This window comes from Rhodnius prolixus, unplaced genomic scaffold, assembly GCF_049639745.1.
Source record: "Rhodnius prolixus isolate KJV_2025 unplaced genomic scaffold, Rpr scaffold_8, whole genome shotgun sequence".
NCBI classification, from domain to species: Eukaryota; Metazoa; Arthropoda; class Insecta; order Hemiptera; family Reduviidae; genus Rhodnius; species Rhodnius prolixus.
The window spans coordinates 35,088,027-35,108,573 of NW_027411593.1; the positions used below are offsets into that span (position 1 = coordinate 35,088,027).

At 34.7% G+C, this 20,547-nt stretch overlaps 3 protein-coding genes across 7 annotated transcripts in view; 1 reads left to right on the top strand and 2 right to left on the bottom strand.

Moving 5' to 3' along the window:
• Nucleotides 1-13,946, top strand: part of LOC141451334 (tubulin alpha-1A chain) — a 43,743-nt gene extending 29,797 nt beyond the window's left edge. For 3 of the 5 annotated variants that reach the window (XM_074122624.1, XM_074122623.1, XM_074122622.1), the window contains 8 exons: nucleotides 4,002-4,224; nucleotides 4,340-4,641; nucleotides 5,633-5,872; nucleotides 5,994-6,184; nucleotides 6,679-6,775; nucleotides 8,790-8,953; nucleotides 9,330-9,545; nucleotides 9,786-13,396. In XM_074122624.1, the coding sequence (XP_073978725.1) occupies nucleotides 4,002-4,224; nucleotides 4,340-4,641; nucleotides 5,633-5,872; nucleotides 5,994-6,184; nucleotides 6,679-6,775; nucleotides 8,790-8,953; nucleotides 9,330-9,545; nucleotides 9,786-13,059 (4,707 nt within the window). In that variant the 3' untranslated portion in view covers nucleotides 13,060-13,396. Of the gene's footprint in view, nucleotides 1-4,001; nucleotides 4,225-4,339; nucleotides 4,642-5,632; nucleotides 5,873-5,993; nucleotides 6,185-6,678; nucleotides 6,776-8,789; nucleotides 8,954-9,329; nucleotides 9,546-9,785 lie in introns of all 5 variants that reach the window. The other 2 variants (XM_074122626.1, XM_074122625.1) reach the window with 1 other exon arrangement.
• A 1,153-nt stretch (nucleotides 13,947-15,099) lies between these two features.
• On the bottom strand, nucleotides 15,100-16,741 carry LOC141451335 (uncharacterized). The gene has a single exon (XM_074122627.1). The coding sequence runs from the start codon at nucleotides 16,680-16,682 to the stop codon at nucleotides 15,534-15,536; it is 1,149 nt and encodes a 382-aa protein (XP_073978728.1). The 5' UTR covers nucleotides 16,683-16,741; the 3' UTR covers nucleotides 15,100-15,533.
• A 1,854-nt stretch (nucleotides 16,742-18,595) lies between these two features.
• LOC141450619 (uncharacterized) lies at nucleotides 18,596-20,443 on the bottom strand. The gene has a single exon (XM_074121210.1). It carries the CDS (start codon nucleotides 20,094-20,096, stop codon nucleotides 18,945-18,947), a length of 1,152 nt encoding a protein of 383 aa, XP_073977311.1. The 5' UTR covers nucleotides 20,097-20,443; the 3' UTR covers nucleotides 18,596-18,944.
• Nucleotides 20,444-20,547: the final 104 nt, after the last annotated feature.

Below are 20,547 nucleotides of genomic sequence, written 5' to 3' on the forward strand. Positions count from 1 at the left end.
TTTGGTTGCTTGTTGTCTGCGATAACTCAATTTGAGTAAAACGCGAATTTAAAAGGTATGCGATTTTGGCCTATAAAATAAGTCACAATTTAATTAAACAAAAAAGCACCAAAAATAATGTTCGTATAAAGGTATTCTAAATCGCTGATCAAGAATTTGATGTCAAAACCATGTTTCGACATTTGACAGCTGTTAAAAATGCTGTCCACAAAAAACGAAGAATTCATTTTTTTTCAATTTTTTTTAAATGCACGGATAATTGTTTTTATTTTCAATTCATTGAGGTACATAATTATAATCTTGAATTTGATGATAAAAGTATATGTTGATAAAACGTCATATCACATTTTTTTAGTTTGATTTTGTCGATGTTAATTTTTTGAAATTTCATCTTTTTTTTAAACTTAACGAAAGTCGACATAAAGTATTTGGTAAGTAATTATTATTACTTATATATACTGTAACTTGTATATATATATACTGCATACATACTGTTATATATACTGTAACTTCCTGTAACTCTACTTCATTTTGTTATAACATTTAAAAGTTAGCAAGCATTAATATGCAGAAAGAATTAGTAAAGTACAAAATGAAATTAGTATTCCCCAAAAAATCGACAATCAAATTTTTTCCCTAACCCGACAAATTGCGAATATTTCCTAGAAACCCGTAAACTACTTCAAGATCACGATTTGAAAGCTGATCTGGACCGATCGGTTAAGGAAATGAACGCATTTTGCACTCGGGCAGTTGTGGTACACATTTTCACTATTTATGATTTCCTATTAGAACTCATGGATTCCGCTTCAATCGATTTCTGAAGAATTTCAATCGATTTCTGAAGATATTGTCTGCGAAAATTGCAAAGATTTCCCATAATGATTTATAACGGAACATTCGCGTATTTTTTTCCGAAGTTACCGTTAAAAGACCGTTTTCTACCTCTTATCTAAGTTTTAAATTGCAAATACTGACGCTGTTAATATTTAAAACAAGATCCGTCTTTATCATATTCAATTTTAAGCCTTCTTCTAGGTCATTACAACGGGTTAGATTGAAAATAACTATTAAATAGCCTTCTATTTTTTTTAAAAAAAAGCCTAAACGGAGTGAGAAATCTTTCTTGTATTTTAATGCCTACTTGCCTATGGAAGAACAAAAATTCTATTTCCTTAAAAGTAAATAAAAATATTCTAACTATATGTCTGATTAACCTACAAATAATAAGTGTAACAAGAATTATTATTTGTATCAGAATCCACTTTAGTACTTTTCAAAATAAGTACTCTTTAAAAACATGTAGTGCTGTGGTTTTAATGCTTCAATAATTTTCATGGATTGTGGTCATTTGGTCAATCATTACTGTTTAGTTCTTCTCTCTGCTTGTTCATTATAAATCGGCCCATTCCTTTTTGTTCCATTTTTTAAACGAATGTTTAGAACTATTTATGTTATTATTATTTTTTTTGGTAAATATGATATCCGGTGATAAAAATTCTTAAAGTTCAGGCATAATAATTATTAGTTCCAGTTTTTTATTTTTACCTGAATTTACTTGCTACTTGTTTCTACTTGTTACTTTTATAACTGAATAAATACGATAGTTAACATGATTGATTTCTGTTATCCTAATGCTCGAATACCTCTATTCAAGGAACGAAAATATATTCAAGTGGCGATGTTCTTTATATTTGATGCATTGACTGTGGTATAATCATCTAATTATAATCTCAATAGGATAAAACCTCCTTTTCCATAACACTCCTTTATATATTTATACAGCAGAGCCACTAAAAAAGGTACTCATTGACGCTGTAATGTTTGGCTGTTGTATAAAATACTGATTCTTCGCCCAATATGAAGAGTCACCACTCATTTCAGAACAGCATTAGGAATCGATTTAGATTTGCCGCAAGTACAGTAGTTTTTCGCTCTTATTTTTTAAAAAAGGTTATGTAGAACACTTTATTCAAAACCTATTCGATTGTAGTAATATGAGGCTACTTAGCGGCGTTATGTTTCTTGGAAGACAGTTTACTTAGTCCAATGATACTATATTAGTTGAATAAACAAAATAGTTTTTGGTGATGTTCCGAGATATCATTCTTTAGTGACTCATTAAACATTCTTTGAGACTGTTGTGAATTATTATTTTGGTGAAATAATATGTGAGCATTAATCAGTGAACATTGTTTCTACATAAATAATATCCAGTTGGTTATCTTTTTTTATTTTATTTTGTAGATATTTAATAAGAGTTCAGCAAAGCATTCTAACTTTACCGTCTTTCATAGTAAAAAAAAATTCTACGCCTTATAGCCAATGCTCCAATAATACTTTTCCAATAGAACCCCTTAACACTGATTGTAAAGTACGTTTTGTCCGATTTCGGCTCGATACAAGAAATGTCATTCACTTCTCGCCATCCATCTCATGGACCATTTTATCTTTAAGTGAATGTGATAATCCCAGGCTTATTACAGGCTGAAGCTGGCTTCAGAAGACTTATATTCAGAAGAATTATAGGTACCAACTTCTAACATGCTACATATTTGCCATCCCATTTACTTATTGCAGGATAATTTCAATTAAGTTATTTAATGTATATATTTCATCAAAAAAAGAGAAATGAAAATGGAATCAAGATGTAACATTTTGATTTCCTCAATGCATCAAGAGTTTATCAGTTTAGTTTCCATTTGAGTGAAATTATAGATCCCTAACTCCGAGGTTATAATTTAAAGTACACAAATATAAGCTAATTGAAATGTGATGATGTTAATACATTACGAGAGATAACTTTCCGGTCTGTTTGTTGTGAGGACACGTAAAGATATCATCATCATTAATAAATAGTTCACTTTGGTGTAGTTACAATGCTATAATAGATTCACTCCACAAAATTATTTTTGTTATAAGGGTTTAAATGACAAAAACATTCTTTCCAGGATTCAGTTGATTTTAAATATTTTGTTAGAATTTTTTTTTACGTTTTCTCTCCATAAATCACCTCTCCTAAATAGATTATATTTTTCTCTATGCAAAAGAATTTTAATACTAACTGGTCGGTAAATAGTTTACTGTAATTTCTTCCATACCAAAAAGTATGCGATTTAACTTGGCATGTCTTGCTTTCATTTCAAAAATATTCTAATGCCTTCCAGTATGTAAATACTTGCTTCTGAGTGCTTCTCCTCACATGTTTATCTGTGCTCTAGCATCATCAGGTTCGCCTAAGTTGGAATTTTATTGGGCTAAAAAATGTTTTAAAGAGCTGAACGAGAAACGAGTTTGTAATATTAAATGTTGCACAGTTAACAAAATGCTTGTGTGATTTCTATTAGAGTTGGTTTCTGAAACATTTTTAACTTTATGGATTTATTTATGGCAACGCTTGCCTCAAATATTTTTATTCCTTCGATCTTTATTAATCAAAACTTCCTTTGGCTTGCTCATTAAACCTCTACGGTGTGTGCTCTGTAAAAAAAAAAATATGTTTCCTTCATTGGAAGATAAGAAAGTTTAGATCAGAATGATTTACAAATGCCTTTGTGTCAGCAAGTATAGTTAAGTTCAGATTAATACCTTCTAAGTTCACGATAAATGTAATGGAAGGTAAGTTAAAAAAATACAGCTTCTGATAAAAATCTTTTTTATTTTACTGATTACCTACCTTCAATGAGATTGAATATTAATATAGTTATATTAATATAATTAATATTAATATAGTTAACTTTATCATCTACTCAATCTGACTCTATCGGAACTCAATTCCAGCTCTAATCGTTATTAAAATGGATTCGTGGTAAATTGCTCCCAACATTTTCATAAAATACATAAAGGGTTGTTTCTCAAATTGACCTCTTGGGCCAGTCGGCAATTGCTTTTTGACCACCATCTGTACCAGAAAAACAGTTCAATGAAAAATTAATTAGTTATAAAAATATTATACTCATTCATAACAAAAATATATTTGTTTCATTTAATTTCTGTTCTAGCGTGAATGTATTTCTGTACACATTGGCCAAGCAGGCGTCCAAATCGGCAATGCATGCTGGGAGTTGTACTGCCTGGAACATGGCATTCAACCTGATGGTCAAATGCCTTCAGATAAAACTATCGGCGGTGGAGATGATTCTTTTAATACTTTCTTTAGTGAAACTGGCTCTGGTAAACATGTACCGAGAGCGGTATTCGTTGATCTTGAACCAACTGTGGTCGGTAAGAACTTTTGATGTTTAAATATTTGTTTTTTTGTTTTTTTTGTTTTTTTTGTAGTGTTTGAAATAAATGGAGAATAGTTTTTAATGCTACTGTTATAATTTTTTGATCGTAGATGAAGTAAGAACTGGTACTTATCGCCAACTATTCCATCCTGAACAACTAATCACTGGAAAAGAAGATGCTGCCAACAACTACGCTCGTGGACATTATACAATTGGAAAAGAAATAGTGGATATTGTATTAGATCGTATCCGTAAATTGGCTGACCAATGTACAGGACTTCAAGGATTTCTTGTATTCCACTCGTTTGGCGGAGGCACCGGCTCTGGATTTACTTCACTTTTAATGGAAAGACTGTCTGTAGATTATGGCAAGAAGAGTAAATTGGAATTTTCAATCTATCCAGCACCTCAGGTAATTTGTCGGGAAATTAGTAACAATGAACTTAATTAAAGAAAATTGAGTTAATCTATCGCCCCTGCTGTTGTGGTACCTTTGAGGGAGTCTCTTTGTAAATTTTAGAACCAAGCGTGCGCTTGTTGAGGTGAACTAATTGAGCTACAAGCTTCAGTTAGCTCTTATTTTATTTTTATTTAACTGAAATTTAGGCATAACAACTGTTCAGAAGATTTAATTCCTAAAGATAAAAGTCAACACAATAGTGAAACATAAAATTGCTCAATACAATATCAAAACCTTTCGAATAATACCAAGAAATTGCCAGTCTACAATTGCAGCTTTCTTTTGCTTATTACTGCTCCAGAAAAGGACCATAACCTGAACTACCTCAACCTGTTAGAGCTGGTACAAGTCCTGAAAATCAACGGCTAGTTGCTGGTTATTGCGTTTTTTCTCAGCTAGCTGAACCAACTTTTGTTGTAAGGAAACTCTGCAACAAGTTTAATCATTGTTTTGTGCTCTTCTTTTTTCAAGATTTTGTCTGGACCATTTGCTTCAAAAAAAGTTCTGGTCCTTCAAAGCATTCTGCTCAATCTTACATTTTTAATAAGGCACCTATACTTTGATGTCTACGTAATTTGGCAAGCGTCTGATGGACTGTTAGATACTCGTATGTTTCAATGTTTCCTTATAATTAATTTCTCACGCATATGCGGAAATAGCTAAGCAAAAGGCTGCTTGTTACTATAATTAATGCTGTTTTTTAATATTGGGGCCTGAGTGGTGTGGTACATGTCTAGAAGAAGCTTGTAATCATAAGGGGTTCCAAATAAGGAGTTTAAAATAACAAAGATAATGGTTTAATTAATGATTTTATCATTATAGGTTTATGTTAAATGTGAACTAAATCTTTATGATTGCGAATAGATTAACTAACTATCTGCAATCATTAGTAATATTTGTATTGTTCTTTCTCTGACTAATAAGAAATTGTACCGCCTTCCAGGTATCCACCGCCGTTGTTGAACCGTACAATTCTATATTGACCACTCACACAACACTGGAGCATTCAGACTGTGCCTTCATGGTAGACAACGAAGCTATCTACGATATTTGCCGCCGGAATTTAGATATCGAGAGACCAACATACACCAATTTGAATAGGCTAATTGGGCAAATAGTTAGTTCTATCACAGCTTCCCTTAGGTTTGATGGTGCCCTGAATGTTGATCTAACTGAATTCCAAGTGAGTAATTTTTTGTTTAAAAAGCATTTGAAGTAGACTGCAGAATTTTTTACTGCTTAAAAATAAGTAAGTTTAGGAATTTCGCTTAAAAAAAGCTGATATCTGTAATAATTTTAAACAGACAAATCTTGTACCATACCCAAGGATTCACTTCCCATTGGCTACTTATGCTCCTGTTATTTCCGCTGAGAAGGCATACCACGAACAGATGACAGTGGCTGAAATTACTAACGCATGTTTCGAACCCGCCAATCAGATGGTCAAGTGTGATCCAAGGCATGGAAAATATATGGCTTGCTGTATGCTTTACAGGTAAAGCAACATCTGATTTGATGCAATTAGTGTGGTGACGTGATGTTCCGTTCAAATCTGCCGCATTTCATGAGATTGTAAAAAATTGTAGAATTTAAGCAACTGAACTGCAAAAGTTCAGCTTTTAATTCCATGCAGTTCAGATTGTCTGCTTACTCTTTAGTTACCTATGGCCATCATGGTTGTCCATCACATTCTCCGGATATCTCTCCACTAAACTTCTTTTTTTTTTTTTTGGTGTAAAATAGCCCATATTTGTGACGCCAGAGGATGTCGAAATTTAGCCATATTTGTGTGTAATAAATAATATATACTTTATGTATACTTTCTCACTTCTTAGTAACTACATTGCCCCATCATTCGAATTGCTTGCTGATGTTTACACTCAAGACATGTGGAATCCTCGAGGTTTGAACGGAACACCTGGTATTTAAAAAATATTTTTTTCTTTTTCTTGTGGTGTCTACTTGAAATTAACAATTATTTTATTTCAGAGGTGATGTAGTTCCTAAAGATGTAAACGCTGCCATTGCTACAATTAAAACAAAGAGGTCAATTCAGTTTGTAGACTGGTGCCCTACTGGATTTAAGGTAAAAATTAAAAATCCATGTAGCCTCTGAGTAGAACATATCTATATACTTTTAGTACTGGCAAAATGGTTTATTATTTTGGAAAATATTGATACAAAATAGGCCACTTACATTATTTGGGCAGCAAAATATTATTAAAAAATAAATTGTTAGTTTTGTTTTCTCATACTTTTAGTATGAGCAGTCAAAGGTAGGTAAAAAAAGGGGTAAATCTCAGAATGGAAGATAATATTTTATAAACCTTTATAAATCTTTGTTTTGGCATTTTATGACTTGGCTCGTGTACGCGTCACCAAAATCACTGGTCAAAAGCATGATTTTTTTTTGTTTTTTTTTGTAAATATCTTGTTTCCTTCGCTCTAAATAACATTTGAAGTTATTACAAAAGTGGTAGAGCATAAAATTCTCTACAAATCTGGATTTATGCGATTTTTCATACAACCAAGGTTCTTTGAGACAATGCGCGAAGAGTGGGAGGTGTTTAGCCGAATGTATAGTAACGTTAGGTCAACTGTGTAATTCAGTACTTAATACGTCTTATAAAGTTACAAAATATTAACATTATTAGTAATCTTAGTTATTAACTAATAATAAGAAATATTTCTCGATATTATTCATAAATAAAATATCTGTTCAATAATATTGAGTAAAATTACATTAAAAACTAGCTGTACCCGGCCTCGCTTTGATGTGACTCAGTCTGATTAAATGGAACTATTCTGGACGGTGCAAGAACTAAGACTACGTCATTTTGGGATCGAATTGCTGCCAGAATCTATTCTATCTGCTATTAGGAACGTTTTACCAGTTCTTCTGGCGCATCTAAGAAGAAAATTTCTTCAATTCTGTTGTTGAAAGTTTGCATTATCTGATAGTAAATGCCTTTTTGCTCAAGCGTTAGTTCGGGCATATTTGATTGCATATACAACAAAAAAACACCCGTGTTTTATTTTTGTTTTACGACGAAATTCTTCATCGAACGAAGCAGCATCAGATAGATTGGGCGATGGCATTCCCGATTAATAGAGAACTTTGTTCGTGATTTCAAAGCACAAATTTTCTATTATTATCAACACTTCGTTGTAGATTTCAGCTGTGCTATTCATGCTCATATTGGAATTAGAATTTCCCTTGGGTATTGTACCGAAAATATCTTCAGCCATATGTTACATTTCTCCTATAATTTTGTTGGAGATGAAGGAGCGCAGGCTGACCGCCTGCGTATTGACCGACCATATTGCATATTGACCATATGATTGTTAGCAAATGCACGAATTTGATTTGGATGTGGATTTTTCCCTTTTTTCTGAACTTCTAAATCCAAAAGTAGCCGATCTAATGTGTACAATATACGTTTGGCATAAAAATATAATGTTCAGCAACGAAATTAAGAAAATTCCAGCCAAACTATTGAAGAATTTGCAACAAAGAAAATCAGCACAAAATTCTATTTGTGGCGACGGGGTGGGTAGATTCCATCTTAAGTTCAACTGTTCTGGAAATGTTCAATCCTATGTCTTGTGTACGGTAAAGGTAGGTTAATCTATTGTTAAAATTGTGTTCGTAGAAATTTCTTTAACTGGAAGAATCTGTTTACACAATTTATTTTTCACTTTCTCATAAAATGGCTTCAAGGCTTATCTGCAAATTCCGAATAAATGAATTACATATTGATTTATAACTGTTTCTTTTATGGCTGTTCGTTTTCGGGCATTTCTCGGAAAGAGGATGCGTTAGGCTTCTCTGATAGTTTACACTTCAATTTAATTTTTACAAACTATATTGTAGGTAAGAATGAAAGATGGGACAAATATTCCTTTTTAGTAATGTACATACGAGTTTTAAACTTACAAATAGCAGTAAGAAAAAGTTGGGTAACTCTTCACACCAGATTTTATAAAACTAAATCATATGCGTTTTCTAAAAAATTATACACGACTTCTTTCTATTATGTAAATCTTAAATATCTTTAACTAGTTACCTTTATAGACTAGATACCTTATGTTTTCTATAGGTTGGCATTAATTATCAGCCTCCTACTGTGGTTCCTGGAGGAGATCTTGCAAAAGTGCAAAGGGCAGTATGCATGTTGTCAAACACAACAGCTATTGCTGAAGCTTGGGCAAGACTTGATCACAAATTTGACTTGATGTATGCAAAGAGAGCCTTCGTTCATTGGTTAGCAAAAATCAAAGTATCAGTTCTGTTTTCAAAATAGATTCTACTTTTTAATATCATAAAACCTGGCTGTTCTCAGTGCACTACTAAACAAATTGCAAACTTTTTGTGTCATCAAAATTTCTTAAGTACCATTAGTTGTTAAAAACATACTTAAAGCTAATTTCTTTTAATTTTAGATTTAGAAGGCGTTTGGAGAAATTATTTTCATTATCTTAAATTTTGATAAATCAAGATAGATATTTCTCAAAATTAGTGCTACTGCAGTGCTGCTATTTTTTCCGAACCATCTACAAATAATTTTTTAGCGTTTAAAAATTCGTTACGCTCGAATATGATGGGTCGATGATCAGATAATACCATGTGCCTTGCATAGGTACGTCGGAGAAGGAATGGAAGAAGGTGAATTTACCGAAGCCCGTGAAGATCTAGCAACACTGGAAGGTGATTACAAAGAAGTGTCCATGGATTGGGAAGAATGGAAAAGCACTTCTGACTATGAGGAAGAGCTTCCCAATATGCAAACCGTGGCATTGCCCGCCTACGAAGAAAATGTTGTCTATGATGAAGCCAGTGAAGATGATGAAGAAGAGTAGCTATCTTTTCAATAAATTTAAAATAATGTGTTCGTCGCTTGGTATTCGACGTTTCACCTGAAGCAGTCCCAAATTCCTCACCGTGAGCTTTCTATGTAAAATTGCTGTATCTTCTCTTAAAAATTTGCTTCAGATGGTGGGAAAAAAGCGTACATCCCGAGCTTTTTGTGAATGTCTGAATTGCTCAAATTACTAAAATTTTGCTTAACATTTGCTAATCATCAATAATTTCATAGCAAGGAGCCTCGTGGAAGCGGAGAGGGGGATTTCTGGAAAAATGGCCCTAAAGCTGTAGAGACTACACAAGTTACACCCTCTCTTAAAGATGAAATTGCAGAAGCAGAGAGAGTAGAGCCTACAATAGGAAAAGAAATTATCACAGAAAATGAATCTAAAAATTTAGCTAATATAACATCTTCTCCATCCCCGTTAAAAAATGAAGATGACCAACTAGAAGATAATATTCAAAATTTTACTGAACTTTTGGAAACTGAATTATTAACAAATGAAGAAAATTTGGTTGATGAAGAAATTTTACCAGAAGAGAAAAGTGAGGAAATTGAAATGGAAGTTGTAGAAGAAGATGAAGCTGCAGAAAATAAAGGAACTCTCGAGGAAGAAGAGCCAGCATTCGAGGAAGAGATGGATGATCCAGCAATTGAAGAAGTGCCCCTAGATGAGGAAGAAGAGCTGCCAGTGGAACTGGAAGTTGTTTATGAGGCAGGAGAGTCGACTGAAGATGAGGAACGAGTTCAAGAGGAAGAAGAGCTTGCAGTTGAAGAAGAACTAGAAACCCAAAAAGAGGAAGAGACGCCAGAGGATGAAGAGCCGGCTACTGAAGAGGAAAGTGCGCCTGAGGAACAAGAGCATATTGTAGAGGAAGAGGTAGACGAGCCTGAAGTTGATAAAGAGCCCATAGATGAGGAGGAAATAACACCGCTAGAAGAAGAAGAGGCTCCTGAAGGTGAAGAGCCGGTTGAGCAAATGGAAGATGTGCCTGAGGAAGAAGAGCCAATTGTCGAGGAAGCAGTGGAAGAGGAACCTACAGAGGAGGAGGAAGTACAATCTCCTGAAGAGGAAGAGACTCTGAATGAGGAACAACTAGCTGCAGAAGAGGAAACTGCTCCAGAAGAAGCAGAGGCTACCGTAGAGGAAGAGGTAGATGAACCAGTAGTTGATGAAGAGCTAGTTGACGAGGAAGAAGTAGAACCACCAGAAGAGGAAGAGGCTGCAGCAGATGAACAGCTGGGTGATGAAGGGGAAGGTTTGCCTGAGGAAGAAGGGCTTCCTGTTGAGGAATTGGTAGATGAAACGGCAGTTGAAGAGGAGCCTATAAATGAGGAGGAAGTAGAACCACCTGAAGAGGAAGAGGCTTCTGCAGATGAAGAGCCAGCTGGAGAAGAGGATGGTGCGCCTGAGGAAGAAGTAGAACCACCTGAAGAGGAAGAGGCTCCTGCAGATGAAGAGCCGGCTGGAGAAGAGGAAGGTGCGCCTGAGGAAGAAGTAGTACCGGTAGAAGAGGAAGAAGCTCCTGCAGATGAAGAGCCGGCTGGAGAAGAGGAAGGTGCGCCTGAGGAAGAAGTAGAACCACCTGAAGAGGAAGAGGCTTCTGATGATGAAAAGCCGGCTGGAGAAGAGGAAGGTGTGCCTGAGGAAGAAGTAGAACCGGTAGAAGAGGAAGAGGCTCCTGCAGATGAAGAGCCGGCTGGAGAAGAGGGCGGTGCGCCTGAGGAAGAAGTAGAACCATCTGATGAGGAAGAGGCTTCTGATGATGAAGAGCCGGCTGGAGCAGAGGAAGGAGCGCCTGAGGAAGAAGTAGAACTACCTGAAGAGGAAGAGGCTCCTGATGATGATGAGCCGGCTGGGGAAGAAGAAGGTGCGCCTGAGGAAGAAGTAGAGCCGGTAGAAGAGGGAGAGGCTCCTGCAGATGAAGAGCCGGCTGGAGAAGAGGAAGGTGCGCCTGAGGAAGAAGTAGAACCGGTAGAAGAGGAAGAGGCTCCTGATGATGATGAGCCGGCTGGGGAAGAAGAAGGTGCGCCTGAGGAAGAAGTAGAGCCGGTAGAAGAGGGAGAGGCTCCTGCAGATGAAGAGCCGGCTGGAGAAGAAGAAGGTGTGCCTGAGGAAGAAGTAGAATCACCTGAAGAGGAAGAGGCTCCTGCAGATGAAGAGCCGGCTGTAGAAGAGGAAGGTGTGCCTGAGGAAGAAGTAGAACCGGTAGAAGAGGAAGAGGCTCCTGCAGATGAAGAGCCGACTGGAGAAGAGGAAGGTGCGCCTGAGGAAGAAGTAGAACCACCTGAAGAGGAAGAGGCTCCTGCAGATGAAGAGCCGGCTGGTGAAGAGGAAGGTGCGCCTGAGGAAGAAGTAGAACTGGTAGAAGAGGAAGAGGCTCCTGCAGATGAAGAGCCGGCTGGAGAAGAGGAAGGTGTGCCTGAGGAAGAAGTAGAACTACCTGAAGAGGAAGAGGCTCCTGCAGATGAAGAGCCGGCTGGAGAAGAGGAAGGTGTGCCTGAGGAAGAAGTAGAACCACCTGAAGAGGAAGAGGCTCCTGCAGATGAAGAGCCGGCTGGAGAAGAGGAAGGTGTGCCTGAGGAAGAAGTAGAACCACCTGAAGAGGAAGAGGCTCCTGCAGATGAAGAGCCGGCTGGAGAAGAGGAAGGTGTGCCTGGGGAAGAAGTAGAACAAGTAGAAGAGGAAGAGGCTCCTGCAGATGAAGAGCCGGCTGGAGAAGAGGAAGGTGCGCCTGAGGAAGAAGTAGAACCGGTAGAAGAGGAAGAGGCTCCTGCAGATGAAGAGCTGGCTGGAGAAGAGGAAGGAGCGCCTACGGTAGAAGTAGAACCACCTGAAGAGGAAGAGGCTCCTGCAGATGAAGAGCCGGCTGGAGAAGAGGAAGGTGCGCCTGAGGAAGAAGTAGAACCACCTGAAGAGGAAGAGGCTCCTGCAGATGAAGAGCCGGCTGGTGAAGAGGAAGGTGCGCCTGAGGAAGAGGAAGGGGTGCCTGAGGAAGAAGTAGAATCACCTGAAGAGGAAGAGGCTCCTGATGATGAAGAGCCGGCTGGAGAAGAGGAAGGTGTGCCTGAGGAAGAAGAGCTTCCTGTTGAGGAAGTGGTAGATGATACGGCAGTGGATGAAGAGCCTGTTGATGAGGAGGAAGTACAATCTCTTGAAGAAGAAGAGGTTCCTGATGAAGAGCCGGCTGAAAAAGAAGAAATTGAAGATTTGGAAGAAGTGCCACCGGTAGAAGATGATATCGCTGAGGAGAATGAAGCTGAGGAAGAAGAAACTGAGTTATCTGAAGTTAAAGAAGAACATGGTGAAGAAGAAGATGATTTAGATGGTGTAGCTTCTCTTTGGGAAGAATCTTCTACAGAAGATGAAAGTACCATTGGTGAGGAAGAAGAAGAACAGTCTGAGGAGGCAACTGATTTCGAAGAAGCTGAAGACGATGATTTATCTGAAGATGAAGTGGGGAGTCAAAAAAGCGCCTCTGGGGATGATACAAAAAAAGAGTGAAACAACCGTGTTGCCCCATTCTTTAAGTGGACATACCAAGTGATTTGACTATTTTCCATTAATTCAATTTTTATTTTACTATTAATAATAAATTGTGTTTCAGAATTCATTCGGCTTCCCTAACGACATTAATTCCGCTGGTAACTTCTACGGACTAGATACGAACTGTTGATTTTTGTTATTTTCAAAGGATGGACACTGAGAACAGCACAAGGCATACCTATTTACACTGGTAAATTTCTTTTAAAATTTCTTCTTTAATAATGTAATTTTGTATATTAGGTATGTGGGTGAGGGTATGGAGGAGGGAGAATTCTCAGAGGCCAGAGAGGATCTGGCAGCGCTTGAAAAAGATTACGAAGAAGTAGCGGTGGATTCCGCTGAAGGTGAAGGCGATGAAGGGGATGAATATTAGATTTAACAAGAGTGAACTTTAAAACTACTTAATGAGATATAGAAATTAATAAAAATCAACGTCATTACGCCCAAGATGAAAATTATAAAATTAAAAGCTTTATACCAAAGAAGGTTATAAGATCTCCAAAATTAAAATTAAGATCTTTAGCCTTATAGTCTGTAAGTGCCTTCGTCCTTCTTGTAATCATCGATCTTAACATTATTCAAATAAAGTTTTGTGTTCGTAATAAGTATTTGTATTTGTGTAATGGGCGTTTTCTCCTGCATTTTTCTTTCCCCCAAACAAGTTTTAACGCCTGAATTACCTCTTTCTTTCTTTCTCCGATCCACAAAGTGCCTCCTTGAAACAATTTAATGTCTAAATGTAACCTCCTATCGCTTATCTTTTGTATTTCCATTCGAACACATTATGGTGTTTATATTTGTATTTGGAACAGTATAATTTAATAAACATTTTTATCTATCTGCAATCAGATCATTAAATCTATCCTAAATTACTGATTTTCCTTTAGATTAGTTCGTAAAGTGTTTTAATCAACGGATTTTGGAAAGTTGCACCGGAAAAAAATCATTTGTATGAACACATTCGACTTACACTTCTCTAATTTACTTAATTAAATTTGATTAAAACTTAGAATTTGTATTATCAAAAAGAAAAGTTGACTTTATTACTATACATGTTCATCATAATGAAGTATGACTGTCCAACCTTGCCAGAAATCCACTAGAATCAATTTTATTTAATAAAAAATCAAATCAAGTTACTGGAACTAACTTAGAATAGAAAAGCGGGACGGTACCTACGCCCCACGGCACCGCAGACACAAGAGGTTCATTGTGCCCTCTTCTTTGGATCTAGCAGACGAAAACTCCCCTTCTAAAAAGGATGAGGACTTTCCCTACTAGTTCTTTTTGTGCTACTATCTCCTTTGGTCTCAAAGTTCCAAAGGTTTCATAGCGCAACCACACGATTGCAACGCAATCGAACAGCCAGTGAGAGGCCGTTTCCTCCTCTTCCTGAAACAATCTGCACAAACGGTTCCTTGTACAGGTGGCTTCCTGAACCTATGAAAAGGCCTGTAATCAGAGTAATCTGATTTCTTCCCAAGCTCAGAGTCTCTCCAGTTCATTGTTTATCCAGCCTAAGAATAATACTCTTGCCGAATTTGACCCTAGCAAACATTATTCAGTTCTTTTCATACTGATCCAGTCTCTGAAAGCCGCATGAACTGCACCCTTGGTGATCCCCAGGACACGTTCCAGGCCAATGAAAGAAGTGTTAGCTCCGTTCTTGGCCAGTTGATCGGCTGTTTCATTCCTCTTTAGAAACTTAAGCCCAAGTTCAAATGAAACAGTGACGATCTAGAATAATACAAAAGATTTTATTACAAAAGATTCCATTCTAGCTATGAAATTCTTCTTACTCAAATTTATGGTAAAACATTTCCTAAATGAATATATATTGGTTCGTGACCGTAAATTATTAAATTAAGGTTTCAAAATTGGCGAGGAATCGGTCAAATAAAACAACAACTCGTCTTTTTGCCATATTTTGGTTTTATTTAATGGTTAACATGAGAAATTTTTAGACTATTCTAAGAAAAAGGACTTATTTCATAGGATTTAGACAATAGTATATATTTTTTTGTATGGGAATAAATTTTACAAAATCCAATGTTTCTATGCCTCCAATATTTTTGAGATTGACAAAGGTTTATTTATTTATCCAAATGAGAAGAAAACATTTGTTTGGTCATTCCACCACATCATTAAAAGTCGCATTAATTCTATTTTTATCATTTAAAATAGTTAAATTATTTTTATTATTGCAAAGATGTTCAAGAAAAGTGATGCTACTTTTAAAACACCATGAGGTTGGGAAAAATCTATAAAAATAAGTGACAAGATAATATCGCTGATCAAAATTAACTCACTCACTCATAACATACATTTATATTTGATAATTATATAAACAGAGATTTGAATAAAATCAAAGTAGTATAAATCTAAAATTAAGTCAGAGCTACAATAATCTTTCTGTAATTAAAATGAAACAATCATATATATCCTTTGCTAAGGAGTAACTGAAACATTTCGTTAATAAGCTTATAAGCTTTTTCTCCACCCATCGTTCCAATTACCTTAGATTTCTCCTCTTTTTCTAATAGAAAATATTCATTTAGTTTTGGCAGAGTTAATGTTATAACATGGAAGAAATAACAACAGTTTGATATTCCGTAGGCGATGTTTTCTACAAAATCTACAATAAATTCACTGAACGAGGGTACTGCTACATCTGTATAAGCTGTTCTTAAAGATTCATGGTAAACACGTAAGAAATAATCCCAATGAGTTTTTGTACCAGTGGTGGTATTATAAAGTAGAAATAATGATAGATCTATAGCTGGAGAAGCATATCTACAACGTTGCAAATCAACCAGTTTTAGTACTTCTGGTTTTCCATGTTTATTGTACAAAAATAGCATGTTATTTGAACACAGATCACCATGGCACAAAACAGCGAATGGTTCTTTGGGAATCATTGACTTCTGATATGATTTTAAAGGATCTTTACAGTAAGTATCTCTTAATTTCAATACATCCTTCTGAGGACCCTGGTAACTCATGGCTGCACTATATAATGCAGTTTCCACGAAATCTTCCACTGATTCTGTTTCATTTTTCAAATCCGAAAGCAATCGTCTGAAGACTTCAGGATATGCTTTTTTTGATTTATAAGAAAGAGCATGAAACTTACCTAAAGTTTGTAAAATTAACATTATGTGATCAAAGTCTAATTCTCTGCCCTGATTGCTTGGTTTAAATCCCATCGAACTTAAATCTTCTAAAATTACAGCATCTTTGTTTATATTTTTTCCAAAAGTTGCACAACCGTAGTAATATTTTGGAAAGAAGTTAAAAGCACTTGCATCTATTTTACTCAGAAATGGTAGCAACTTACTGTAAAAACAAACTTCATTCACAAATAAACTATCTCTATATTCTTGTTCTGAAACGATTCTATAAGAAAGTTGAGTTTTAACGATTAAAGATCTCTCGATATTTCCCGTTATTACTTTAACAAAATATAAATTTGAAGCAATTTGAAATCCTTTTTTCTTTTCTTCATCTAATTCTATTTTATCCAGATGTTTGCCACCAAATAAACCACATTCTGCAGCTATTTCTATCGCCTCCCTGTACATTATTCCTCGGTCAATGGTAAACCACTATCGAAAATAAGGATAAATAAGTTAACTTTAATTTTGAACACTGTGTCACCTTACCACAGTCTGGGTAGAAATACCATAGTTTTATAAATTATCCTCAAATATTAATTTTAAGTGGCATTATCATAAAAAAATACAAATAAAATAAATAGTATTCTAAATGACAACTTCAGGGTCCTAACTCCCCTTATCTTAGATATTATGTTTTAGTAGAATGTCCCAACCATAGATAGACTGGACGGAATATTTTTGTCAAAAGTGGATATCGGTAAAGCTCTTTATGTTAAAGAAACCTATTAAACAACAATTTAATAGTTGTTTTATAATTATTTAATATCTCATTTACTGACCAATTATCTTATAATAAATATATCTTAAAAACTGTCTTATTATCTTATAACTGAGAGAATACAGATTGATTTTAAAACATTATGTTTGATTGTAACATAATTCTACTGTAGCTACATATTTTTTCTCTTTAATAGTGAAGTTGCTAAAAATAAGTTTGTTATTTTCTCAAATTTTTCTGTAATGGATTCAGATCATAGCAATGTATTCATGAATTTTATTCTCTATCACAGAACCAAAGTTTCCCTTTCAGTTTCCTCTACAATAGGATTTTTTTTGTATTGTTTTAATAAAAAGAAAATATGATAATTGTTTACTTATTTTATTTTTACAAATGTTAATTTTTATGTGACACTTTAATCTATTAGCAATCAGTTTCGACTGTGTACCAACGTAATAAAACTATGATTTAAAAAAAAAATAATTTAAGCTTTTCAAGTGCACTGCCAGTGTCTGGAAACTGTACTCTAGTTTCTTTTGAGAGCTCCTAGGAGAGAAATTCTAAGAGCTAGCAGCTGGATTCGAACCCGGGATCTCCGCGGGTTCCGTTGCTTCTGGGAAACTATTTTGATATTGAAGTGATTTCTGTTAATCTTCTATGTGTGGATTAATTATTCAAACATTACATTCAAAAATATTCAAACATAGCATTAGTATAAGATAAAAAATATGGTAAAAATAACGGGGTAATGAGAGAAGATTACTTTATTATATTTTTAATAAATTAATGTAAAAGAGTTAAAACTATTGCAATTAAGGGTAAAGCTAATTTTTATTTTTTAAAATGAGTATTATTTTCATCAGTTTCTGCTTAAATGCAGTGAAAGCCAAGCATTCCAACATAAAGTGAAGTATTTTATCTTGTTCACCATTAAAACTAGACTTGCACCTAACATCAGACTGAAATTTTCATGATTCTCCTTTAATGTAAATAATAGATTTTTTATTTGTCACTCTTAATTTTATTATAACTCAGAAGTAAATACGAATTGCAAAGAGACCTTACGGAACTTCAAAATCCAATTATAGTAAATTTTTTTGTAGTATTCAGAACTGCCGCTAGGTAGCATTGACATTCACTTTCAAGTTAATATTGGTAGGTACATAATTTTTAAACGGGGAATCTTTTCTCTAAATCGTTGTTCTACTCCCATCGTTCCAATTACCTTGGCTCAGTCAGTTTCTATTTTCTTCAAGTTTTCATAAAAATTAGTTTAGACTGAATGGAAAAGCGCTATGAAGAGTTTCTATTCCTTAATCACTTTATAATAATTTTTTAAAAAAAATTCCTTTATAAAGGTAGTTAGCACAACAAAGTGTTACACATTTTTTCATTCAGGTAGATTAAGGTCAATTAGAATTGCAATAAATTTTAAGATGATAAAGAAGTTTTGACGCATTTTTGAAATATTATTGTACTCACTTTGAATATTTTCCCCCCGTTAAATATGTCGTGAAAGATGCAATACAATCATCATTAAGTTTGAAAAAGGTATAAAAATGAGTTAGGGTAAGTTTCTAACAATGTCCAAACAGCCTTTATTAAGTTTCACAATGTAACAATTATAAGTTAGTAATATTAAAAAAAAGAAGAATAATCTTTAAACATGATTAGCATACCAGGTCTGGCTGACGGATTACCAAGCTGCATATCTTTTGCTTTCCATTATAGCGTGAATAAAAATATGAATCAAGTGTATTATTATATTTATTAGTATTAGATTACCTTTGTTAGGACCTCTATAAATAAAATATACGCTCAAAGAAATAAATTTGTTTTAGAACCTAATAATAAAACAGAGATTAGGATTAAATGAAAATAGTTTAACACTTGATAGAAGTTAAGAAACAAGAAAGAAATATAATGCTCTTATTATAATGAAATTAATTTCATATATATCCTTTGCTAAGGAGTAACTGAAACATTTCGTTAATAAGCTGAGAAGCTTTTTCACCACCCATCGTTCCCAATGTCTTGACTTTGTCCTCTTTGTCTAATAGAAAATATTCATTTAAATGTGGTGAAGACAACGTTATAACATGGAACATATAGCAACAGGCAGTTATTCCATAGAAGACATGCTGTGTAAAATCGTCCATGAATTCCTTAAAAGAAGGTACTGCTACATCTGTATAAGCTGTTCTTAAAGATTCGTGGTAAACACGTAAGAAATAATCCCAATGAGTTTTCGTACCAGTGGTGGTATTATAAAGTAGAAATAATGATAGATCTATAGCTGGAGAAGCATATCTACAACGTTGCAAATCAACCAGTTTTAGTACTTCTGGTTTTCCATGTTTATTGTACAAAAATAGCATGTTATTTGAACACAGATCACCATGGCACAAAACAGCGAATGGTTCTTTGGGAATCATTGAGTCTCGGAAAGATTGTAAAGGATCTTTACAGCAAGTATCTCTTAATTTCGACACATCCTTTGAAGAACCTTGGTAACTCATAGCCGCTCTACACACTGAAGTTGCTACGAAATCTTCCACTAATTCTGTTTCATTTTTCAAATCCGAAAGCAATCGTCTGAATACTTCAGGATGTTCCTTTTTTGATTTATAAGAAAGTGCATGGATCTTGCCTAAAGTTTGTAAAATCAACGTTATATGATCAAAGTCTAATTCTCTGCCCAGTTTACTTGGTTTAAATCCCATCGTACTTAAATCTTCTAAAATTACAGCATCTTTGTTTATATTTTTCCCAAAAGTTGCACAGCCGTAGTAGTATTTTGGAAAGAAGTTATAAGCACTTGCATCTATTTTACTCAGAAATGGTAGCAATTTACTGTAAAAACAAACTTCATTCACAAATAAACAATCTCTAAATACCTGTTCAGAAACTATTCTATTAGAAAGTTGAGTTTTAACAATAACAGGTATCTTAATATTTCCCGCTGTAACTTCAACAAAATATAGATTTGAAGAAGCTTGAAATTCTTTTTTCTTTTCTTCATCTACTTCTATTTTATCCAGATTTTTATTTCCAAAGGATCCATATTCTACGGCTGCTTTTATCGGATCACTGTACGACATTATTTCGTGTTATAAATAACCACTATTGGAACTGAATGTAAATAAAGGGCATAATTTGGAACACTGTGACACCAACACTTCAGTTTGAAAAAGTTACCAACTTTGAACTTGTCCTCAAACATAAATTTTTGTAGACATTATCATTAAATGAAAAATGGTGTTTTAAATAACGGCTATTTCAGGGACGTTACATACCTTATCTTAGTTATTACTTTAAAACTGTTTATAAACTGGCAGCTATACTTTCGTCACATATTTGTATCAATATAAGGATGAATGGTATGTCAAAGCCGATTAAATAATCAAATTTATGTAGCACATAAAGCTTAAGAAGTCGATTTACTTATAATTATTTATTTAAACAATAAAATTTTCCCCTCACTAACTCATAATTAAATTTACAATATTAAAAATATTTACTGCTTGCAAAAATAGTCCGATTGAAGCAGTT

What these genes read in the sequence shown, in the direction of transcription:
- LOC141451335 (XM_074122627.1), bottom strand. Translation starts at nt 16,682, where the DNA reads ATGTACAGGGAGGCGATAGAAATAGCTGCAGAATGTGGTTTATTTGGT.
- LOC141450619 (XM_074121210.1), bottom strand. Translation starts at nt 20,096, where the DNA reads ATGTCGTACAGTGATCCGATAAAAGCAGCCGTAGAATATGGATCCTTT.